This window comes from Phaseolus vulgaris, chromosome 7 (genome assembly GCF_051622355.1).
Source record: "Phaseolus vulgaris cultivar YP4 chromosome 7, ASM5162235v1, whole genome shotgun sequence".
NCBI lineage: Eukaryota > Viridiplantae > Streptophyta > Magnoliopsida > Fabales > Fabaceae > Phaseolus > Phaseolus vulgaris.
The window spans coordinates 57,160,657-57,185,961 of NC_143504.1; the positions used below are offsets into that span (position 1 = coordinate 57,160,657).

Here is a 25,305-nt window from a genome sequence, read left to right on the forward strand (position 1 = left end):
TTAAATATCCACTTAAGTGTAAAATATCTAAAATGTGCTAAATATACAATGTTGGCTAGAGTTATTTCATTGAAAATTTTGAATAATAATTTTTAATGAAGTTTATTTTTTTTAATTACATTTTTTCCGTTTATAAACTCAGTTTAACATCTAACATAAAGTATTCAAATCTAATTATACGCATTTTAATCAAATATCAACGTAAAAGACGTTATAAATATTTTAACATAATGAGTATTTTGGCACATAATGTTATGATTCTTAAAAGAAAGGAATGGTATGCTATAAAACTATTATTTGTTTTAATAAAAGCTTTTATATTACACATCATTTTGCAACTTCATATCTAAGTTATGCTGACACATCTCAAGTAAAAACAATCATTTGTCATCGCATAAAAAAAGATATTATTAAAAAAAATACAAAAATATGGGAGACTAACCAAAACTCATATGTTAAAAAAAAGGATAAGAACATTTTAGATGGTAGCCTATTATACTAATGAAAAGATTATCCATAAATAAATCTTAAATTAATCAACTTATCAGTACACTATTTCTTTCAAAAAAAATAACCCTAAACTTAATTTTCGCACAGTAATTGTAACTATTTAAGTTTCACGTAACGATGAATAGAAAATTTTAAAGAATAACAATACATTTGACAATCATATTTTTTATATAATTATGTTACAATTTTTAATATTATTATTTTATTTTATTTTATATCATTTAATTTTAAATTTATCTTTTATTATATATATATTTATTTCTAAATTTATTTATTAAAAAAAAGTTATATATAACTCTAGGGAACAACACCTATAATTTTAAGCTATGGAAGGAATAGCATTCGGTTGATTTTGTTAAGTTTACAACTATTTATTCCAATGGTTTACCCAATTTTCCAACCACTTGTTCCACTGTCCATTCTTCCTTCTTCTGCATGTCATTTGCACTTCCTTCCACCCAATAATGGCTTCCACCCCATTTTCCCTAACCCTTCACAAAGCCTCAAACTTGGGACAACACAATGTTGTGCTGTTTTACCCTGTAATCAGAACAATAATGTTCTTCTCAATGACTGGCTTCAGTTTCTTCAATTCTCAATTGGGTCACAGGATTATATGCTGGCAAAGACAATTCATGGGTCTCTCATCAAATCTGGTTGTGAAGGTGACCTATTTGTGGACAACAATCTTGTGAATCTATACTCAAAATTCAACAACATGGATGATGCACAGAGGATATTTGATGAAATGCCTGTGAAGAACGTAGTCACATGGACTACCCTCATGAAGGGGTTTTTGAAGAATGGGGATGTTGAGTCTGTTCTCTGTATCGCACGTGATATGTGCATGGTTGATGAGAAGTTCAACGAGCATACTTGTTCAGTGGTCCTGCAGGCATGTAGGTCCCCCGAAGATCGGTTTTTTGGCGAGCAGGTTCATGCTTTTGTTGTAAAAAGTGGGCTTCAGGAGAATGTTGTTGTGGCTACTTCATTGGTTTCTATGTACTCTAGAAGTGGCCACTTGGGTTGTGCAGAAAGAGTGTTCGGTGGCATACGTGCTAAAGATGCTCAGTGCATAAATTATATGATTTTGGAATATGGCAAGGCAGGTTTGGGCGACAAGGCATTTCAGATTTTTGTGGATATGCTACAGTCTGGACTGAAACCAACTGATTATACGTTTACGAATTTGATCGGTGCATGTGATTTTAGTGAAGGATTATGTGTAGGGAAACAACTACATGGGCTTGCGGTGAATTATGGTTTTATGTGTGAAACATCTGTTAGAAATGCAATGATTACAATGTATGGGCAACATGGAATGGTCGAAGAAGCTGAGAGAGTGTTTGTTGAAATGGACGAGAGGTATTTGATTTCCTGGTCTGCGCTTCTTTCAGTGTTTGTTAAGAACGGCCATGCTAACAAAGCCTTTGAATTATTCTTAAACATGATTCGGATTGGTGTGCCTCTTGATTCTGGTTGCTTCAGCACTGTTCTTGATGGGTGTTCAGAGTGGAATAATTTGAAATTTGGGGTTCAAATTCATGGACTTACAGTAAAGCTTGGTCACGTCTCTGATGTAAATAGTTGTACTGCTTTAGTAGATTTGTATGCTAAATGTGGAAATTTGAAGTCAGCAAGATCCATTTTTGACAGGCTCCGAAATAAAACTATTGCTTCATTTAATGCCATTTTAGTTGGATATTTGAATTCAAAGGTAAGAGATGATGAAGAGGACCCTATGGTTTTTTTCAGCAAACTAAGATTCAATGGTGTAAAACCTGATGGTGTAACATTTTCACGGCTCTTTTGTTTATCTGCTAACCAAGCATGCTTGGTAACTGGAAAGAGTCTTCATGCTTACGCAATAAAGGTGGGACTTGAATATGATACTGCTGTAGGAAATTCTGTAGTTACTATGTATGCTAAATGTGGCACTGTTCAGGACGCTTATCAAATATTTAGTAGTACGAATCGTGATTGTGTTACCTGGAATGCCATAATTTCTGCGTATGCCCTTCATGGTGAAGGAAACAATGCACTTTTGCTCTTTGAGGAGATGAAGGAACAGGGTTTTGATCCTGATGGAATTACAATATTGGCTGTTCTCCAAGCATGCAGTTACTCAGGCTTGTGGGAAACTGGGTTATACTTATTCAATGATATTCAATCAAAGTATGGGATCACGCCTGTGATTGAGCACTTCTCTTGCGTGATTGATCTTTTAGGTCGAGCAAGAAATCTATCCAAAGCCATTGATATCATCAACAATAGCCCATTTCCAGATTCAATTTTGCTTTGGAGGACTTTTGTCAATGCCTGTAAGCTTTGTGGTGATTTACAACTTGGAATGTGGGCATCCAGAAAATTGCTTGATTTAGCCCCGAATGATGCCTCCTCTTACATACTTATATCAAACATGTTTGCCGAAGGGGGCATGTTCGGAGAGGCTGCAAAGGTGAGAACGGCTATGAATGACTTGAAATTAACTAAAGAAACAGGCTCCAGCTGGATTGAGATTGATAATGAGGTTCACTATTTTATAGCAAGTGACAAAGACCACCCTCAGAGCAGAGAAATTTATGCAAATCTGAATCTGCTAAAAGATGAACTACGTTGGAGCTTCGGGAACAGAAATAATCTTGAACTGATATCAAATTCCCTATGATACTGCTTTAGTTTTGCTACACTTCATTAGTAAGATTTCAGCAATAGTCTGAGGATTGAGGGAGGACTTGCCAGTAGATCACTCTTCCATAACAATTTTGTAATAGTTCCACCATATTGATTTTGTATACCCCTTCTAACCAAGAAAAGGTTGGAAAAACATGAACATCTTTTGTAATGTTCATTGCCCAGTGAGTGCCAAATGTTTTTGAGTTAGAAACTGGTACACAGGAGCTCCTTTTGTTCTTAAATGAACCAAAATCATATTCAACACTGAACCTGAATCTCATGCATTATACTACATGAAAATGAAATCAGGTTCCAGCATGCTATGCAGTTGGTAGAATTGACTATTACTATTTATTTTGGAATGCAGTATACCATGGATCTAGTTGCTGTTTCAAATAATAAACCATTTTCTGCATAAAAAAACAAAAGCATATCCTTTGAAGCCTTGCCCAGGGTCCAAGCACCAAAGACAAACAAACAAACATGAAGGTATTGTTTCAAGATATCTGTGAAGCCCATCTAAGATAAAAGAAGCCTATTTGATTACTTTATTGGCAAACCACGGATTTGACAAAAAGATGAAGTTGTGTCATAAAGATTGACATACTACGAACAAGTGATAGTATCAGACTATATAATAATTTATCTTGAGTGACATTATAGATACAAGATTGGCAAAACGTGGGACCAAGGACTTGAAAATCTCATTGGACAAACACAGGAACAGGAGAAATTGAAACATTATGAACCATGCCTTGATCATATTTGATTGCCAAGAATCTTCTCCTTTTGGTTGGTGATGAATTTATCAAACCAGACATTGTATATAGCTTTATTGACAATGCGTTCCATGCAGACACTCAATCCTTTTCTAGATCAGTATTGGTGAGAATTGCCTTCAACTGGAGATTCACATTCCAAATACAAAAACACTAAAAGACGAAAATTGTCTCCACTGTTTTTAACTTTAGCTCTTGCTTTTTAGATTGAAAGCGTGAAACTTTAGTTACTTGAGGTGAACAAATACTAGCCACATCACTGCGCAATTTCCGTGCAAAGCTTGAGCATCAACTATTCTGTTACTTTTTTTTCTCTGGTCTACGAAGTAGTCACACGTCTAATCTTTTCTCACCTTTTAAACAACTTGGTTCTTGATTTACTAATCAATAAGATTTTGATTCAGAACTTTTTTGAGTGTTATTCTCCAACTAGAATTTAGAGTTTTACTTTTAATCCGTCATTAAAAGCTGGGTGAGTAGACTATATTTTACCATTTGTTTGGATAGGCATAACATACCAACATAAGTGTTTATTGAACTTATTAAGAGTAGCTTTTGCTTGTCTAGATGAGTGATAAGTGAAATTAAATTTAAATCTTTTAATAAAATTTGAAATTCAAGTTAAAGTAAAGAGAAAAGCACTATTAGAAGAAATATTGTCTGTTCTGACCTCAAGTTCAAGAGATAACATTGTTAGAGTCAATCACTGTATTCGAAGTATTGTTTATGTTGGAGGTTGGTGTTTCATCACGGTTTTGTAGGCGCATCAGTGGGTCAAGGAAATGTGTATTTAAATTGCTCTTAACCTCGACTCTTTAACGATGTATGATTATATTGACGGTACTGAAACATTATCATAAAAAATAATCAATCAATTTTTTTTTTTAAGATTAATCAGTAGTAAAGTTGATGGATATTTTACATCAATAATATTATTAAAAGATGTATATGTACTGGTCTATTGGATTGAAATAACTTAATGTTGCTTTTCAATCTTTCACATGAATTTAAGATGATGCAACGCGAGTGCTTAAGCTTCCTTGCATGTGTTAGCATGATCTGCAAGATATTTTCTCATAAACTAAACAATTATTTCTTTTTTGCTGTGATGGGATATGAAAATTAACAACAGATTAGAAAGATTAGTGAGGGCCACAAGATTGTGGAGAGAATTGGAAAACTGTTGGACTTAGTTACGTGTTGGCAATGCATTTGAAAGTAGTGGAGGCCAACTAATAGCAATAAAATCAAATTTATTAATGTACAAAACGTGTTAATCAGCAGCACAACCAACCAAATGATGATCATGTCTATAAATTCTAATGCACTAATCAATCACTCAGAAACACTCCAATTGGTTTGTATATAATATAAGATGATAATGTACACCCCCATATCTTCTTTTTTTGTTTATACTGCATCTCTTTAACCTTTAAGTTAAATTTAAAAAGGAAAAGGGACTCTCACCACCACACTATGTCATCTATTATGCCATGATATTTTCCCTCTATGTTTCTCTTTTTGGTCATATTTGTCTACAAATGTGGTTTCCAAATATAACATTTATTATTATACATCTTAAAAGAAAGATCTTTTGGTAGGTGCTCTTCCAACTGCTCTCATAAGGTTGGCAATCTCCAGAACCCTGGCTACTTTTGTGCCCCTTTTAGCCTCTGCTGATGCCTTCCTCTCCTCAGCTTTTCTGTGAGCTTTTGCTATCTCATTTTGCATTTTCTCCAGTGCTCTTGCTCTTTTCTCCTCCAGCTTCCTCTGTGCAATGAGTGCAAAATTTTGGTTATTCATGAACAAAATTGTAATTACAAACAATGTGCACTTTATTAGTCAAAGTTCTGTTTTATTGTCCAATAGAGTTGGTGTAATGTAGGATGAAAATGAAAAAGCTAGCATCAAAATCAAATCATTAGACCACTTGCTTTTTTCTGGAGGCTACCATATTTCCAGCACTTTTTTGTTGTCACTGTAAAAGTAGCTTTGGAGATAAGGCAATGGATGCAAACCAAATGAGTCCTTTCATATATTGACATGTTACTATCTTATTAACCAAAAGAATATACTTTTGCTCATAAAAAATGCAGAAGAGCTTGTGGCTGGATGATGATAATTTTCTTTCAAATTGGCATCACAGCCTCCCTGTCCAGAGATAGGAAAAGAAAAAAGGAAAAGGAAGAGCTCATGATGGAGCAAAATCCTAATTCAACTTTTCATATAACATATTTTTCAAAATGAGAAGGCTTTTGATTTTAAACCTGGACATGATCAAGATCAAGCCCTTGAATTGGATGCTAAAATCACAAACCCACATCAAAATTCAAAGGATACCTGCTATCACTGACACGTTTTGTTCAGGGAAAATGATAATAAAAAAGAGGGGAAAAATGAAAATTGACAAGCAATATAGACCTCCTTCAAACATTCATACTCTCATATAGAAGTAAGTTTCTTTCCCAACCATTCCCACAAAACATGTTAAGTATTGATCCATGATCCAAGAGTCTAAACAACAACAATTAAGCTATCAAGGGTATCAACCTTACCCCATAACATGTCAATCATATCCAATCTTTAATTCCAGTTAAAATAAAAGTCCACTTGTATGAAGACCCAGAAGAAATTAAGGTTAAGAGTTCCTCTTCACCGATTGGTTGGATCAACCATGGACTAATCTAACGACTCAATTTTAGTCTATACAGTAGTCATCATAAACAAGCACCACCATCACCCTAAAATCAAAACCAACTCATCATGATCACTGACCAACCCACTAACAGCCACCAAAGAAAAAAGTAGCCAAAATTCAACTCAAGAGTTACTATATATACCCATACTCAGGTACTAAAAAACAACTTGTTAAAAGAAGTTAACCCCTTAATAATTTTCTGAATTTTGAAGAATTAGTCTCTGACTCTCTTCATCCAAAGTAATTTCATAATTCATACATCACATACCTCAACTTTCTTCATCCATGAAGTTGCTTTCTGAACCTGCTCATTCTCCCACCCATTTATAACAGCATCTTCCCTCTTGAACCTGTTGTTAATCTTAGCAACCTTAGAGTTTTGCCAAGCTGCTATCTTTGCTTCAACCTCCTCCTTTCTCACCCTCTGCACTGTCAACTCACTCACAGCAGCACCAGAAGCTGAAGCAGAAGAGTTCCCTCCGCGCCTTGGAGGTGAAGATGCTGAAACAGCTTCCAAAGGGTTGGTATCTGCCACAATTGCCAAAGGGTTAGTCTCTTCCATCATCAGCAACTCATCCTCTCCAATCCTCCCCAAGTTGTTGCTATTGTTGTTGTTAATGCTACTATTAGCACCTCCTTCATTGCCATGCATCATATTCACACTCATGGGACTAGGGGTGGTGTTGCTGTGATCAATACTTGAGCCTGCTAGAACGAGAGCACTGAATTCCCTACTCACGCTGAAGTTCTCACTGGAACCACCTTCTATGGACACAGAAGAAGAGTGGTGGCTGTGTGTGTGTGTTTCCCAGTTAGGCTCTCTTCTGGGGGGTGGGGTCAAGGCATGAATTTCTCTGATTTGTTGTTCATTGTTATCAGTATAGTCCCTGTGTTCCTCTCTGGCATGGCTTGTGGAAGGTGTTTGATAATTCAGCATAGGTGAAGATGTGTGTTGTGGAGTGAGTACTGGAACAGAGAAAGTGAAGGGAAAGTAGAGACAAAGTCAGAGGTTCAAGCAGAACATCATGGTTTATTTGTTTATTTATTGTGTCTCTCTGTGTTTTTTCTGAGGTTTTAATCCTTTTTATTGATAGTGAAAATGGTGGCAAAAGGATGAGTGTGTGGATATCAACTCACATAAATTATTTTGTATTTATTAAGTGGTTTTGAGTATAAAATTTAGATATACCATATTTTTTGTTAAATGTTCAAATAAGAAAGTTTTACCATTTATAATACTTTTATTCACTTAAACAAAAATAATCTTTTTTAGTAAAAAAAGACAGGTTTATATAAAAGAAAATTGAATAAAGAAGATATCTTTTTTTGTGTTAAATATCCTATTGATAATTATTTACCTTTAAGATAATATGGCTGATCATCTTTTTGGAATGTCTTCACAACTTCAACTTTCCTTTCTCATATTTATGATATTTGAGAGTTTGTTTAAAGAGAAAGTGATTATTAGCTCAATACTAAAAAAGAATCATAATCAATGATCATTTTAAAAAGAAAAATTTGTATACATCAACTAAGAAAATCTACATAGTTATAGATAATATAAAATTTCAAACACTGTATTAGGTGATTCTTTGGATTCGTGTTACATATATGTGTTCAAACAATCATAATAGATTGTTATTAGATTACCTATTCAAATATTAATATTCTTGTTTGATGAGATGTTGTATGAAAACTGGGGGATCATCAATAAAATGAAATTAGTCTACCAAAAACTAAAAAAAATAACTATTAGGATAATTTTTGTAACAAATTTAATACATTAAAAAAATATTAAATAAAAATAAATTTTAAAATAAAAATAATTAAATATTATATTAACTCAATTAGATATTATTTTATAAACTAATGTATTTAAAATAGTTTTTATTATTAATAAAAAAATTATAAACTAATTTTTAAATTTGTATTTAATTAATTATCAAAATCTTATAGTTACAACTATTTTAGATTTTAAAATTGATAATAAAAATCTTAATAGTTAATTAGATAATAATTAACTAATTAAATACTAATTTATAATTTTTTATTTTATAATAAAAATTATTAAGATATTAATATTGTTTTAATTTATAAAATAATATTTAATTTAATTAGTATAATTATTAAAAAAAATAAAATTATTTTTATTTAATTACTTTTATATTTAAGTGGAACTAAATTGTAGAAGAGGATTTAAGACCATTGTCTCAAAAGTCGAAATATATAGAAATACCTTAGATCCCTACCAGAAAATTAAATACTCTTCTTTTTGCTTGTGATGAAAGATAAAAAAAATATACTAATTATTGTAGTTTAAATAATAATATTCATAAATAATACATGAAAATTTATCTCTTCAAGTGGATTAACGTTAAAAACTGAAAAAAAAAAATTATTTGGACAAATTTCTCTATTTCTAAAAGAATAAGAAAAAAGTAAATGGATTTTTTTCATAAATTAAAATTAATTTATGTAAAAATTAAAAACAATATTTAATAAATATAAAAAAAAATTCCTTTTCTTACGAAAAAATTATTTATTATTTTCTTATTCTTTTATTTTATAATTACTTAGGAAAAGATGCTTAAATAATGGTACGTGACTTGGGTTGTTTTGGGAAGTGACATTGGATTTGTTTGGTAGGAGTTATTAAAATAACCATTTTATTTGGATGATTGGGTTCCTTTACAAAATTTATAAGTTTTAAAAAAAAGTTTAAGAGTTTATTTGATTTGAAGAGTGAGTAGTGTAAGAAGATTGGTCCATAAATTGCAGTACAAACAAAAGAGTGTGGAAAAGGCTTATCTTCAACCTTCTTTTGTTTAATTTTTTAAAAGTTCTAGAAAAATTGTGGGTCTTTACAACCATGGCTTTTGTGGTTTTACAAGTTCTACACTTTTCTATGTCTTCTTCCACCACATTCCATTTCGGATATTTAACTCAACCTAATTTATTTATACCTTCTTCTATCTTCTATTGTAAAAACAATTAATTTAATCTCCTCTATTAACTTAACATTAATTTAATTTAATCTCTACTATTCAGACATTTATATTTCTTCTAATTTTAAAATTGTTCCAGACAAGTGAATGAATGACCTTAATCCAAAACATTCAAGGTAGTTAAGAATAAGGGTGATAAGTGTGCTTTTGACCTAATATGTAATTTGTGAGGATTTTACCCAGTATATATGGAGTCAGTTTTAACCTCAAGATTGTCGTTATGATTCTCTCTTTACTTCCTGATTAATGCTAATTAATTCAGAATGTTTCACGCTATTTCCTTTAAATTATCCATGTAGATCGGAATCCTACCTTAATCACCCAGGGTCGGTCCAAGCCCATGACCCATCATGTCTTCCAGTCTTAAGCAAATGAGACTACTGTAGAAGATCCTTTTACCATTGGCAATTGCTTCCTGCACCCGATCAATTGTGACTGGCACCCGACACACTTTTAAAAATCCTAAAATGCCCTTGTCTTCTTCATTTACGGATAAAAATATCTGGAATTGCTCGTTGCTTACGGATAAAAATATCCGGAACTGATCGTTGCTTATGGATAAAAATATCCGGAAGTCACAGTTGTGTCTACGGATAAAAATATCCGGAAGCCAGCCACAGTTGTGCCTACGGATAAAAATATCCGGACCCAACTATATTTCGGATAAAAATATCCGTAAGTCAAAACAAACTTATGGATAAAAATATCCGGACCCCAAACTCCCTTACGGATAAAAATATCCGCACCTCTCAAAAGTCACTTGCGGATAAAAATATCCGCAACTCTCACTCACTTATAGATAAAAATATCCAGAACCATGACGTACCTTCGAATCTGGTGCTCTGCCTGCGATAATGGAGGTCACGGTGGGTGCAGAAGAATGGAGAAGAACGTCGTTCACGGTGGTTGGACAACAAGCTTGCTCACGGTGGCTGCACAACACGGTGGCTTACGGTGGCTGCGGCAGACACAATGGAATGGAAGAAGAGAAGAATAGGGTTGGTGCAGGTGATTGGGTGCATATCACAATTATAGTTTTCAGAATTTCATTAAGGGTATATTCGTCTTTTACTATTAAGTGATTGGGTGCCAGTTAGAATGTGTTGGGTGCATGGAGAATGTGCCTTTACCATTACTAACTTATAGTCTTACGGCTTCTTCTTCTTGCACCTCCGCGTTTTTCTTCTTGCACCCCCACAATTTTATGTATTTCCATAATATTATTAATAAAATAATACTTAAAATCCTTAGTTTATTAATGTTAGTTTATACTAATGGTATGCAATTGTTTTCCTTAATAGAGTATTATAAGATTCGAATTATATAATGTCACTTTAGAATATTAAATAAACAGTGTTTCCAAGAATAAATTGACCATAGAGATTCTGAATTTAACTTTTATATATTATACCATATTTTTTTGTAATAATTACATCGATATATAAGAAATGAAAAAGAGAAGGCACATAATGTTATTTGGATGTGAAATAAATCTCCCCTTATTCTAAGACCATTCAAAGTTAAGTGATAATAAGTTTGAGTTTAATTATATTGGTGTCCCCTTTTTTATCTAATCTTAGAATCTAAAATTTCATATTCATGGTAAATATAAAAATTGTATTTTATTTCTATCGCGTAACAAACTATAGTATACATGTATTTGCATTTCTGTCTAAATATTTTCTTATAAAAAAATTAAAAATCATAATAAAATGAAAATAATATTATTAAGAATTCAATTTTAATAAGATATTATTTTTTATTTTCAATGTCAAAAATAAAAATAACTATAATTATAAAAAAGTTTAAATATAACATCAAATAAATAAGAATATTTTAGTAATTTTTAAAAATAACAACATAAGAATAGAAGAAGATGCATAATCAGTCCCTATACTTAATTTTAAAAACCAAATATTATTTATACTTATAAAGCTTATTCAAGATACAAATTTATCTTTTGTATCTATTAATATAATTTTAAAGACTATTGTTCATGAAAAACAACATAAAATCTATGATATTATATGATATAATGTATTGAAGAGTTGCAGAAAGTGTTGATAGTATTTTTCCCATATGAAACCTAAGTTTCCCCGTCCCAAAGGTTAGCAAAGAACACCACTGGCCCGTTGTTGACTCGAATCTGATTAATGTGATTGATCTTTTCATGATCATCTCTTGTAAGAGACCAATCAAATATTTCCAAGTTTTGCTTCATTCTCTCTTTGTTGTAGCTCTTCACTGCAATACTCACTCCTTGTTCATACAACCATCTTAGACTTACCTATCACAACCAACTCATAACATTAATTAACTTTACTCATCACCTGTTCAACAATCAAAATCTATACTTTTAACAGTATTGCAACAACCATCATTTGGTTCATGTAGTTGCCATATGAAATAGTCTTAAAATTGTAACCTGAGCAATAGTTCGGCCATGGGCTTGTGCAATTTTCTTGAGTATTTCACTGTCCATGACTTCATTGGAACTCCAACTGGCCCCTTTGGCTCCCAGAGGAGAAAATGCAGTTATGATTATACCCTTTGCTTCACAGAATTCTCTTAGCTTCTTCTGATGCCAAGCAGGATTCATCTCCACCTATTTGGTAACAGTGTCAAGAAATAGGGTATGGTCAACACTTGTCAAACTAAATTAACATGATTAAGAAAATGACCAAGATGGATTCATGGGTTTACTTGATTGACAGAAGGAGGAATGGTAGCAAATGAGAGTAGATCTTCAAGTTTCTTGCATGTGAAGTTGCTGACTCCTATAGACTTTGCAAGGCCTAGTTTCTGGCATTCTTCCATGGCTGTCCACACACCCTTTAAGTCAAATGTTGTTATTACCTCTTCACTATATGGAGGTTGCCAATCTCCAGGTTGAACACTGATGGGCCAATGGATCAAATAAAGGTCCAAATATTCTAATTTCAGCCTCCTGCACCATGTCATCAATTCAGCACTGTATTCTCTTATTCCTTATGCAATATGCATACATTATGCATGATGAAAACTTCATGTTGACCAATGATATGGCCAAAATAGTGTGTGGAGGATAATCCATACCCTTTCAGCTAGTTTTGATATTGATTAGACTTAAACTCAAATTCTAAGATAATATAACTGTACCTACCTATAGTGAAAATCTCACAACCAGTAACCAAGGCACCACTTTACTTTTACACCAGGGCCTGTCCTCATTGATTCATTAGTCTGACAACACAAATGCTTGAATTTGGGAAATGGATCATATCCAGATCCATTTTTAACTTCACCTCTCACAGTTAAGATCCAGGAACTAAATTTTTCTTCAATACATTTAGTTAGCTTTACTACATAAAGCAGAAGAAACAGAAGCAGAAGTTAAGGGTGAGGGTCCCCTGCAGTTATTTTTAAACTGCACAGGCTTTTGACTTGGGCTTGTGCCTCTTTCATCTACATAAAACATTAAAAGTTTGTATATGTAGCTATCCTAAGGCTTCTTTCATCTACAATGAAACAGAAAAAGTGTAAATGTGGCTTTTTTTTTTTGGATCTCTCCAATGACATATGCAGTTTAATTAGTAACTTCATAGAGAATTCTGTGTGATCAATATACAATTTTGAATATAATTCTCTCTTTACCATATAAGAGCCAAGATGTTATACTATATGATTTAAATGTTTGTGTGTGTAGCTATCCTTAAACCTTTGTTTATGTAGCTATCCTCAAATCTTTGTTGATGTTGTTGTACCATCCCCAGTTTTAGATACATGTAACCCTGAACCTACCTCATGAAGTTGATCATGGAAACTAATCCAGAAAAGATGATCATGGAAGCTAGAGAACCAACCTATCAAACTACTCATTCACAATTATTACTTAGCCGTTGGGTGCATACCTGCATATGCATCATATTCTCTATAACATATTTGATCATGGAACTCTTAATACCTATGTTTCTTAAGGGAAACATTTCCAAAATTGAGTACAATCAGCGAGAATATAACACTAAATTTAAGGTAGAGTAATTTATTTATGTTCACATGTAACTGATCAAAAGAAAACATAGATAGAGTTAGAAATTGAAGAATTGATTGCATCCCACACATTTTTTTGTTTGAAAGGTAAATAAACTACAGACCAATTTGATGTGCTGAAATAAATAACCCCTGATGTTTTTTATTTTCTAAAACACATATACCTTAAAAATTACTAATTAAAACAACCATAACCACAAAAGAAAATCTTATTACTACGGTTTTAATGTGGAAAAGGATGAAGTTTTGCTTACTGGAGAGATTTGTGCAGAGCAGGAAGAACAAGATGAGGAAAATTGTGAGTGAGCCAGAGCTTAGAAGTGATGAAGAGCTCCTCCCTAGACTTGATTAGACCAAGTTGAAGAGCTTCAGCTATGGCTTCTCCCAAGGCCTCTTCAGATCCATAGACTGATGCAGTATCAAAGTGTGTGTAGCCCAGTTTGATAGCTTCTATTACTGCCACTTTTGTGGTTTCTGCACTGCTTTCGTTTGTATCAGCTGCAGTTCCAAGTGCTATCACTGGCATCATGCATTGGTTGGAAGAAGATTTCAGCACAACTTGAGGGATTTTGGAAAGAGACATGACTGTATCACAAACCTTATAGTATTTGCTTTACTTGGAAATTGATCATATACTTGGTGAGCAATAATGGGCACTTTGCATCCCTTTATAGAATAGGTAATGTCTATTGATTAGTATTACTTTTTTTTTATATACATGTTAGTATTACTAGTTAAATGCATCTGAATTATTGTTCGTTTTAAAGTTTGTAGCAGTTTTATTCTTAAAAGATGTTTTAATGGATTAAGACACTAATGTGTATTTAAACTATTATTGATTTTGATTAAGAGATTTATTTTAGTATAATTTTACCTCACTTAAAAATTAAAAGCAGTTTAAATATTATTTTTCTCTTAAAATAAAATCTCAAAAATTTTAAAACCCTATGTAATGATAAATAACTAAGTAACTAGACCATATAATACCAATAATAGAGATAGATAAAGCAGCCCTTGTCACAATCAAATTGAAGCAGCCAGCTCCATATGCTTTTGTCATTTTAGTCGGCTTGTTTTTAATATTTTCTTAAAAATATTTTTTTGGATACTTGTATATTAAAAATGTTTAAAAATAATATTTTGTACTATATATATATATACTATTTTTATAATAAATTTATTTATTTTCAAACATACATTATAAATACATCTTAAATTAAATTTTGTATTTTATGATTTAATTATTTTATCGTTAAAATGTATAAACAGCTTCACCTAGTTTTGTTGAATTTTGGCAGAATTGAGTTAGGAAAATTAAAATAAATATTTTAGGTGACGTTTGAACAAAATAAAGAGTAGTTCAATTTTGGTATAAATATTCCTCTCAGACCTTTGTGGAATTAACCCTTTTAGGGTTTTATAGATCCTCCTTCAATCATTCTAGATCCATTAATGATGACACATTCTGGGACTTTCAAGACAATAATTCTTCATTGTAAGTTTCTTTCTCTGAATTTATGTATATTTTGTTTACAAAATTCTGAAGACAATCATTACAATTTGTTTTATAAATTAGAAAAAGTAATTTGCATGAATTGTTGTTCTATCTTAATAGGTCATCTTCTTTCTCTTTATATCTAGTAAGGTTCTTTTCCTTTTCTTATATCTAGTCTCATTTCTAGTTATATCTCCAAACTAATTAAAATCTTATATCTAGATAACTTTTGCAATCACTATCCCCAATAAAAAATATATAACAAGACTTTTTCATTATCTTAATAACTATTCTTTCTCAAAAGCTTATGGAGATTAATTCTAGGCTTATTCAATGGAATAGAGATGTGTTTTTACTATGTTAAGTTTAATTCTAATTCTGAGAATGTTTTATTAAAGTTAGTGTTGATTAAACCCTAAATTTTAAATTCTAAATCAAATTTAGCAAAACTTACAAAATTAAGCAAAACTTACAAAATTATATGTTGGATGCTTCTCTTTTAGAATTAGATAAAGTTTTCAATGTTTGAAGAGGAATTGTGCAAAGTGAAATCCAAAATTAATTGTCATTCATAAGGTGGTAGAAATATGAAATATTTTCAAGGAGTTATCAAGATCATGAATGTTCCAATAATATTTTTTTTATTAAAAAATGATACAGATATTCCTACATATCATAAGGATATTCAGAATCATATAGTTCAGTATTATCAAGATCTGTTTAATGGTGCTTTGTGCTACCCTATACAGTAGAGTTTCCAAAATTTTGAAATAATTTTAAAAAATACAGAATGACAAATATGTTTTATAAATTTAAATTATTTTATAAATATTTTAATTTTTAGAAACTATATTTTGTAATTTATTAAAATTATTATCTTAACTCGTGTGTAAACTAATTTTAACTTATGAAAAAAAAATATTCTATTTTAGAAACTACTTTTATCATTAATTCATTTTTAATTTTAATAATAAATGAAAAAAAAATGAAACAAATTTATTTCATATATTATTGGTTTTCTTTATTTAGTAAAGAGCTTTCTCTGTCTGACTTTCATAAAAAAAGTACTATATCTATGATTTATATATAGCATTTTTGCATGTTGTGTACAATTAAATAAAATGCTTCCACAAACATGGAAATTCCTAGAATCTATCTACTCATTGTTTTATGCCTATCTTTGTTTTATGTGTAAATTGAGACAAGAAAATAACATGACTTTTTATGATTTTAAGATATTAAATATATTCAAGTTTAATTTATTTTATTTTATTTTAAATTGATTATTTTTTAAATGTTATAATTAGATAAAATAATTTAAATTATTCAATTTATTTCTTTTTATTTTGATAAAGTATTTCAATTATCTTCAAATGCCTTCCTCAATATTTTTTTTCTTCCTTATTTATATTATTATTACTTTATTGATGTCATTGTACATTATTTTAGACATTTGGAAAGGATATGAGAGGTGAATCATAATATTTAGAAAAATAACTTATAATTTAAGGCACGAATAAATTTTATACTTCAATTGACATATGAGTTAACAATTAAAATATTTTATATTACTTAATCTAAGATATAATTTATATATTAATTGTATATGTTTATAATTTAAATAATATGCACATGTCTACATTATTAAAAGTGGTGTTGAACTCATTTATTTGTTAACTATTTTGTCTTAATACTGAAAAACAATTACTCCATTAAAATTCATTTTTTTTCCTTTTAAAATATAAATTATATGAATTCAACCATATAAATTATATGAAATATAATATGTTAAATAAAAAATTTAAAAGTAAACTATTATTCTTAATCAGCAATTAGAAGGAATGAAGCTTCACATGCACCTCACAACAAACTAAAGCCGGTCAAACCGGTTCGTGAACCGAAAGCAAAACAACAAACCGAACGGAACCCCTTTTTTCACTATTTGTGCCTACAAATATGAAAATTTCGTTCTTGATTTTTGTTGCACCTTCCTCTGCCGCCTCTCTCTCTTGTTTTCTCTTTCTCTCTCATTGCATCATACCTTGTTTTTCGTTCTTACAAATCCAAAGTTGAAAAGTTTGTCAACAAGGGAAGACACAAGTTGAAGCTCAGAGGAACAACACACACTGCTACCTTGAAAATAGATCAAAGAAACCTTTGCTTTCATGTGCACAACCCAACCTGCTGCTATTATCGTAAGGTAACAACATTAGCATTGAAATTGTTGCTCTCGGCCTTTCAAAGGCTTCGACTTTTTCATCAATGCGATCTGGGTTCTCCTTGATCCACCCTTGTTTCATTGCTTCTTCTTTTCCTTTCTTTTCTTGTTTCTTTCAGTGATGAACGTGTCTTTGTTTTGCTTTTCGGGGTTCTTGTTCTTTTCAAGTTGGTTTTCTCTTTTTTTTTTGTAAAATGGTAATCTTCTGGAAAATTGCATGATGTGGGGTCAGTGAGATATTGAATAAAGGTCAAGTATGGTTAATTTTTTTGGTATAGGCGGGATCAGAATGATGTTGAATACAAGCCTCGTATTTGTTGATGAGCTCTATCAGAATCTTATTGGGAACGTTCTATGTGTGTTTTTTAACTTTTGTTTTCTCATTTTGATCAGGATTGGATTCTGACAAGGATTTAGCTATGGTAAGTTTTAAGCATAATTTTTTCTTGAGGATTCGAATGAATGATTTCAAAATGTGGAATGTGGTTAGTTTATTATATTGGATCAAAGAGCGGGTTTGGTTTTGATTTGGTGTATGTTACCCTTCTTTTCTTGTGATCAATAGGGAGAAGCACCTATTATCATTGATGACTTTGAATCAAAAAGCGGGACTTTGGAAACGGTAACTATCATTGGTGATAAAAAGGTATGCCATCTCTCAATGTGGCACAATTTACTAAGCTGAAAATCTTCTGTCTAAAACAAATCATCCACCTCCATTTGTTTGACAGTATGTCATTGGTGAAACCGCTGCTGAATCTTTTTATGTGAAAGTTCAAATTCTTGACAACAACTGTCCGGGGGAATGGTAGGTTTAAGGTTCTTTATCTCAGTTTTGTTTTTTGGTTATTTAATTTGGTTTCTGATGCATATTTTAATGAGCAGGGTTAATGTTGTTGAGCTAGGCACTAAACCCATTTCATGTAATGGCCACTCAGCCGTGGTTTTGAAAGACAGAATACTAATTTTTAGGAAAGATTCTAACCCAGATGACTGTATATGGTTTCTGGAGGTTGGTGTTTTCAGACCCTGGTCCTTAATCTAATGCCAAAGTGCTGTTGTTGTGTGGAAACTCTGAAGCATTATTATTAGATAATGCAATAGCTTAATGGGTGTTAAGTATTTTGTCTATTATTGTTGGCAGGTGGACACTACGTTTGTCAGGGAGCAGCAGAAAAAAAATTTGGGGACTGAGGTTGTAGCATGGAGTAAGGGTGTTATAGGAAATGCTGAGAAACCTGTTGTTATCAGTGGTCCTTCTGGAGTAGGTAAAGGAACATTGATATCTATGCTCATGAAGGAATTCCCCTCTATGTTTGGCTTCTCAGTGAGCCACACAACCCGTGCCCCGAGAGGCATGGAGAAGGATGGGGTCCATTACCATTTTACGGAGAAGAATGTTATGGAGAAAGAGATAAAGGATGGAAAGTTTCTGGAGTTTGCTTCTGTCCATGAAAATCTATACGGGACCAGTGTTGAGGGTGTGGAGCTGGTATCAGATGCAGGGAAAGTAAGTTCCTTATTGATCTGATTTTAGAATGTTAAATCACAGGCCTATACAAATCAATCACTCTCTCAATATGCCTTGCTTTTATTGTTTCCTATTTCAAATAAATTGCTTTGTTAGTAATTGGGTTTTCTCAAAGTACTCATAGTAATCTATTGATTTTTATGAGCACTAGGAAGGTCTGAAATGTTTGTATATTTTTAACCTCCTTGGTTGTAATTGTTGCAGCATGCACAATGCAGCCTCATAGTAGATGCCATGGTGTATTGTCACCTATCTGCACATTAATAAATTTTAACGCCACATACTGTGGAAAAGAACATGATTTCTATCAAATATAACAGCCTTTTGCCTTTTCTCCCCCTCTTCTGGAATTTTAATGTTAAAGACGTGCATTGGATTGTCTTAGGAACACCTTGATCTGCTCAAGCAAAATTGAACTTTAAAAATAAAGTAGTATTTTATGGTCTTGCCATGTGATTGTATATTGAGATTGAATTTTCTGTTTGTCATCATACCAAACCAACCTTGTGAACATTAGTACATTACTTTCCTTAAGATATGACTTTACCCTTTTCTCTTGAGATACTGAAGTCTTTAATTTTTACATTTTGTTCAGAGATGTATTCTTGATATTGATGTTCAAGGGGCAAGATCCGTGAGGGCTAGTGCTCTAGAAGCCATGTTCATCTTTATCTGCCCTCCATCAATGGACGAGCTGGAGAAGCGTCTTCGTGACCGGTGAGTAATTGTTTCTTACTTGTGCTCTTTCACTCTCAAAATCATCCCACAATGCTGCTGCTCTCTAAAGACTTCAAACCATTATGTTTTGCGCAGAGGGACAGAGACAGAAGAACAGGTCCTAAAGCGACTAAGAAATGCTCAGGCTGAGATTGAGCAAGGGACTTCATCAGGCATATTTGATCACATCTTATACAATGACAATCTTAAGGAGTGTTATGAGAATCTGAAGGTAACTATTTAGTTGCCATGCAAACTTCCTTACATAAACTTGTTTTTCTTTCACTGTCAAGCTTGATTTAAAGCACCCATTGGTGCAGAAATTATTGGGACTTGATGGATATGTCACTCCTCCCAAGTCTGGTAAGAGTTTTCCTAAAGCAGATAAATTTGATCTCAGATTCACATAATGTTTCATGATATTAATTAGTGTTTAATTTTGTCAATCCAGCACCAAAAGAGATAGATCTCCCAAGGGATCATTCAGTGTCAAAAATTGACGACAAAATCATCATAAATTCCACCTCTTCAATACTAGAAAAGGAATCAAAGAACTTGTAAGCCTTGCTTGCCATTTACAATCATTGATGAGAAAATAAACTAATACAAGATTAAGTATTTCTCACTTTACCCTCAAACAAGTTGGCCACTGACCCTTTTCTTAATTATCAACCAATGATGTGATCAAATCTTTGTATTTTGGTGAAACAGGATCATGCTAGACGTGTCATCTCTTAAAGGGGGTGCACCTGGACGGACAAGAGGACTTAATTTTGAAGCCATTGACTCGTTTTCAGAAGGCTTCAATGGCAGTGGAAATGAACCAAATTGACATTCAATGAACCTGGTCTAACTAACTCTCTTTCTCTCCATTCATATAGAAAAATTATTTGAAACAATAGATCACAGGATGAGGGTGAGGCACTAGGTTCATTTTCTTGAGATTTTTTTTCATTTTCTTGAGATGACACGTTTGGAACAATTTTCCCCCCATGTCATTTGTAGTATATTCCAATCATCAACAAAGGCAAAGGTTGTAATCCACAATTTACTTTTTTGTGTACACAAATTATTTGGCATCTCAACATATCACGTGGAGGAGCATTGCCCTGTAACTGGAGGTCCATAAACTCACATGCATGTCTACACAAAAAATTTGCAGACCAATTAACAGTAACCAACAAATTAAATCTCAATTGATGTTCTTGGGAAATTGATCAGTGAATCAAAAGGTTTCAATGAAAATATTATACTCACTCATTTGTCTAGTTAAGAAAAAGTTAAATAAAATCTAGTAACCCAGTAACAAAATCTGACAGCCGTTAAATAATTGAGTATTTTAAGAGTTTTATTAGAATTCAATTTTCTACTATATGTGTAAAAATCAAATCAAATCAAAGAATAAAAAAATAATTTAAATATTTAATAAAACGAAACCTTTAAATAAAAAATTAATTGAAAAAAATATTTATGAATTACTTGTAATTTAGTTAAACCTATTTTGAAGAAAAAAAAATCTTGGTGGTACTTTTCAATTTTCTTTTATTAGGAGCTTTTTTTTTATCTGTAACTGTCAACAGAAATTAGTTAATTCTGAGTTGGCAGAGTGTGGACCTCTATGTTGTTATATTTTTTGAGAAGAAGAAATAGCATTTAAAATTTAGATTTCAGAGTTTTTGGTAGGCCAGTGTTTTCCTTCACCAAACGCGACATTAATATGAAGAATTGAGGATGAGTGGCTCACAATGATTTAACAGAAAATGCATTTTGGATATGTGATTGAGAAAATTTGATGAGTTAAAAATAAAAATAAAAATAAAAAATAAAAAAAATATTAAGAAAAGTGTAAGAGGGTCCACGTGAAAAGGTGAAAGTGAGAGAGGTTTGACAGTGAGAAAAGGTGCAACTTGCCATCTCCCCACAGAGTTTGGGACCCAACTTGGAAACTCCAAAGTCACAATTCTCCTTCCCAACTTCTGCTTCCTATAGTACACTTCTGTCACCACTCCTCTTTCTTCACATGCTACTCACCAAAATAAAATATTATATTACTCTTATAAATAATTATTAAATATGTGTTTTTTACTATTTGCAGTGTGAAATAAACTTTATCTCTTCAAGGTAAAATTGTTGTCTAAAGTAAATTACTAAAGGTAAAAAGTAAAAAGTAGGAGAGTATCTGTTTATCACAAAGCCCGTTTTAGCTTATAGTTCTTATTAAACCAAAAAGGCCCAAGCCTTTCAACGCTATTTTAATTTCTATACAACACACCTCAAAAGGTAATGAAGGCAAGTTCTTCCAGCACTTTCATAGTTTCTTGTTTCACGTCCATATTTTCAAAAATACTCAAATTTCCCATTTTGAATTTTATAATTTGGAATGCAAATTTTGTATTCCGAATTCTATAATTTGAAATACAAAATTTTACATTTCGAATTGTTGAATCTGAAATATAATTTAAAATACAAATTTGTATTTAGCATTTTACAAACTAGAATTTAAATTCTGGTTTGTATTATGAAGTTGGAGGTAGGAGTTGCTGCAACTGAAAAGGAAAAAAAAGGGTGTTTAATGGAGAAGATGAAGAAAATGGTAAAATTGTTACTTCATCTATATAAGTATATAAGTGCAAGAAGAAGATTTGGAAGTGCAGAAAGAATTTTCCTATAATGAAGTTTAATGTAGATTTTTTATTGGAGTCCGATGAGGCCCAACCCTTTAACATCTTCAATCTCTAGATCACATTGGGTATTACTTTTCGAATGTCCTTTATTTATTTATTTATTTATTTATGCATTAGTATAAGTTTCTTTTGAGATTATGTATGTTATAATCATTTTATTCTCTTTAGTTGAACTTAAACATTTTCATCATATTATTTATTTTAACTCCAATATCATTCAATAATGCATTAAATAATGATTTTATTACTCGAATGACTTTCAAAATACTAAAATGAATAAGATTGTGATAATTAAACTTATACATAGATTTAGATAAAATCAAATTGATATAAATTTTATATTAATTAATATTAATGGGTAGTTTTTATATATAATTTCACTCTCATTCTTCCTTTAATTCTTTATTTTAAAGTAACAACAAAAACAAAGAGATAACATATTCTCACCCTCATTCGGCTATATCAAATCTCACTTATCAAGTAAAATAATTTTCATTTTCAATATTTTTTCACTTGATTTTGAGCAACTCTATTTTTTGGTAAAACTATTATTCTTTTGTATTTACCATCAAATGAATCTTAACATTAACGTGAACATCATCACATTTCCCAATTTGAAGACTACCAATGGAATAAGAGAAAAAACTTGAAAAAAAAAGAGAAACTCAAACAAAACAAAAATGTTGATTTATCAATTCATTTTTTTTTTTTAATTTCAACTCAGTCAAAATTATTATTATTATTATTATTATTATATATATTAAATTTCTAAGTTGAGTAGAAATGAATATAATTTGGAAAAAAAAAGTTCTAAAATTTAATTAAAATACTTTATTCTACTGAATGAGAAAGTGATTTGAATGTGGGCAATAAAAAAAACAGAGGAAGCAGTTGTAAAACGACCATTGCCCATGAAACGACCACGTCAGAGATGCACCAAAAGTTCGTGTCCCTTGCGCCGACACCAAATTTATAACTGCGATTTGGCTCATGGTCATAAAGTAAAACAACGTAAGAATTAAAGTTTTCACGAGGAGTTTCTGGAGATTCCCCATTATGTGTGTCCATACATAGAAACCTAAATTAAAATTATCAGCCTCCACACGAGCTCCTTCATCGGATTCTTCTCTTCCATGTGCCTCATCTCTTCCTTCTTCAATAATTAACCCTAAACAATTACATGCACATACCCAACTTTTTTCCTTTGCATATTCCATCACCAACCTATTCATTGTCTTTGGATTCTCGTTTTTCCTTTGCCTTATTTATATTCTTTTTCTGTTCCCTTTCGAATCATCTACAAGATAAGATCGACAGCAATCATAATCATACACAATATCTTAGTTTATCACACATCTCCTTTTTCTCTCTTTACTTCCTATTAACCCTCATTTAGGATTTGGGTCAATACAAAATATGCATGATTCAGAAGAAAAATACAAATATAAAGAGAGTACCTAATTATGATGAGAACAAGAGGTAGAGTGATTGATTATATATTGACTAATCACTGTTTATTATTGGATGAATAAATCATAAGTCAAATAATGGAATGTTTATTGGTTAAGCACAAGTCTTTAAGATATGAGTCTTATATTTATTTTCAGAAAAAAAAAATACTACATGTTTGAATCTATATAGGATTGAGCTTTATGTTATAAAAGTCTTTTTTTAAGTAAAAATATTCTTCAAATGAAAGGGTGTAATATTATTCATCTATAGATGGATTTTAGTGATATGAATTAGGAATATTAAATATTTTTAATAATTTTTAACATTCAATAAATAAATATATTAGATATAAGTACATTTTAATTTCTCAAATATAAAATAAATTTTTCGTCTTTAGATTTTTTGAATCCTACTATGCTTTTTTTTCTTCTAAATTAACTTTGTCTTCCAAATAAGTATTTTAAAAAGAAAACTCACATGTAATAGGATATTTCCTGGTATAAAATGCAAAATCAAAATCATGGAATTAATTTTTAATTATTTAGCCAATGAGTAAAGTTTAAAAAAAGTCATAATAAAGGGATTAATTTCTAATATTTTGTAAATTATAAGAACTAATTAACAATTAATTTCATTTTGAGAGAACAAAATAATCTTGTTCAATATTTTAGAAACTAAAAACATGTTAAAGTTAATATATCATTTGTTTTTTCTCATCTATTTTAGTTTAATTCAAAGTTCATTCAATGTATCAGTTTGAAACGTAATTAACCCTATAAAGGACTAGACAGTTCCAAATTGTTGTTACATTTGCATTGCACAAATGGGTATGGAATATGTAAACAGCATGATATCAAAATAATTTCATTTATCTTATTGTGATATTTATTTGCATTATAATAAAAATTAAAAATAAACAAAGCATATATGTTTCTGTGAGATCCAATAATTATCAACAGTCCCAAAATGTTTGTCTGATAGAGAAATGTGAAAATTCAATCTTAACAGTTCAGTGAAAATGGACAATAACTAAAATTAAATTTAAAAGAACTAGCATCAACCATTTTCGTGTTAACTTCTCTCAATTCTAACTATATATATGTTCCAGTCAATAATGAGTTAAAAATAATAATTCAAACAAAAAATAACACATTTCAACATATTTTGTCCTCACTTTTTTTTCCTAAACTGAGAAAAATTGAAAATAAAGTGAATTTTTATAGTTGCATGTGTCAGTGGAAATGCATTTTGATGAGTGAGTGAAGGAGATAAAGATGAAAAAGAAAAATTGAAAAAGGAGTAGAAGAGGGAATATTCAAAAGCTTATTAAGCTTCATTTGAAAAAGCTACTTTTCTTCCTCTCCTTTCTCTACGTGTTGTGTGGAGATTATTCTATCCAGGTAACATTAAAGCAAGAGAGATATAGCAGATGAAAACTAACATATACCTCATAAGATTAAACATATTAACAGAAAAATGCTTCTATGAATGAACATTGTGTTTGAATTTCA

At 31.2% G+C, this 25,305-nt stretch overlaps 4 protein-coding genes across 5 annotated transcripts; 2 read left to right on the top strand and 2 right to left on the bottom strand.

Annotated features, from left to right (window-relative positions):
- Positions 1 to 837: 837 nt before the first annotated feature.
- LOC137830574 (pentatricopeptide repeat-containing protein At5g27110) lies at positions 838 to 4,296 on the top strand. The gene has a single exon (XM_068638009.2). It carries the CDS (start codon positions 890 to 892, stop codon positions 3,176 to 3,178), a length of 2,289 nt encoding a protein of 762 aa, XP_068494110.1. The 5' UTR covers positions 838 to 889; the 3' UTR covers positions 3,179 to 4,296.
- Positions 4,297 to 5,300: 1,004 nt separating this feature from the next.
- Positions 5,301 to 7,894, bottom strand: LOC137830575 (remorin 4.1). Its single transcript, XM_068638010.1, has 2 exons — positions 6,932 to 7,894; positions 5,301 to 5,735 (listed from the first exon to the last, which is right to left on the bottom strand). The coding sequence occupies exons 1-2, from the start codon at positions 7,598 to 7,600 to the stop codon at positions 5,544 to 5,546; spliced, it is 861 nt and encodes a 286-aa protein (XP_068494111.1). The 5' UTR covers positions 7,601 to 7,894; the 3' UTR covers positions 5,301 to 5,543.
- Positions 7,895 to 11,565: 3,671 nt separating this feature from the next.
- LOC137830576 (NAD(P)H-dependent 6'-deoxychalcone synthase) lies at positions 11,566 to 14,379 on the bottom strand. The gene is made up of 4 exons (XM_068638011.2): positions 13,952 to 14,379; positions 12,372 to 12,615; positions 12,094 to 12,273; positions 11,566 to 11,955 (listed from the first exon to the last, which is right to left on the bottom strand). Exons 1-4 carry the CDS (start codon positions 14,278 to 14,280, stop codon positions 11,755 to 11,757), a joined length of 954 nt encoding a protein of 317 aa, XP_068494112.2. The 5' UTR covers positions 14,281 to 14,379; the 3' UTR covers positions 11,566 to 11,754.
- A 2,786-nt stretch (positions 14,380 to 17,165) lies between these two features.
- Positions 17,166 to 20,743, top strand: LOC137830579 (guanylate kinase 2). 2 transcript variants are annotated; one of them, XM_068638013.2, is made up of 11 exons: positions 17,166 to 17,392; positions 17,804 to 17,832; positions 17,976 to 18,056; positions 18,142 to 18,218; positions 18,296 to 18,422; positions 18,555 to 18,920; positions 19,537 to 19,658; positions 19,755 to 19,890; positions 19,979 to 20,021; positions 20,110 to 20,215; positions 20,370 to 20,743. In XM_068638013.2, the coding sequence occupies exons 2-11, from the start codon at positions 17,830 to 17,832 to the stop codon at positions 20,488 to 20,490; spliced, it is 1,182 nt and encodes a 393-aa protein (XP_068494114.1). In that variant the 5' UTR covers positions 17,166 to 17,392; positions 17,804 to 17,829; the 3' UTR covers positions 20,491 to 20,743. The 2 variants fall into 2 exon arrangements, 1 of the variants encoding a protein (XP_068494114.1); XR_016523090.1 differs by lacking the exon at positions 19,979 to 20,021.
- The last annotated feature ends 4,562 nt before the right edge of the window (positions 20,744 to 25,305 follow it).

Coding starts and splice junctions, on each gene's coding strand:
- LOC137830574 (XM_068638009.2), top strand. CDS start 890: ATGGTTTACCCAATTTTCCAACCACTTGTTCCACTGTCCATTCTTCCT.
- LOC137830575 (XM_068638010.1), bottom strand. CDS start 7,600: ATGCTGAATTATCAAACACCTTCCACAAGCCATGCCAGAGAGGAACAC. Junction 5,736..6,931: donor CATGGATGAAGAAAGTTGAG/GTATGTGATGTA, acceptor CTCATTGCACAG/AGGAAGCTGGAGGAGAAAAG.
- LOC137830576 (XM_068638011.2), bottom strand. CDS start 14,280: ATGTCTCTTTCCAAAATCCCTCAAGTTGTGCTGAAATCTTCTTCCAAC. Junction 12,616..13,951: donor GCTCTGCACAAATCTCTCCA/GTAAGCAAAACT, acceptor GACATGGTGCAG/GAGGCTGAAATTAGAATATT. Junction 11,956..12,093: donor ATGGCCGAACTATTGCTCAG/GTTACAATTTTA, acceptor TGGTTGTGATAG/GTAAGTCTAAGATGGTTGTA.
- LOC137830579 (XM_068638013.2), top strand. Junction 18,921..19,536: donor TGGTATCAGATGCAGGGAAA/GTAAGTTCCTTA, acceptor CATTTTGTTCAG/AGATGTATTCTTGATATTGA. Junction 19,891..19,978: donor AGTGTTATGAGAATCTGAAG/GTAACTATTTAG, acceptor CCATTGGTGCAG/AAATTATTGGGACTTGATGG.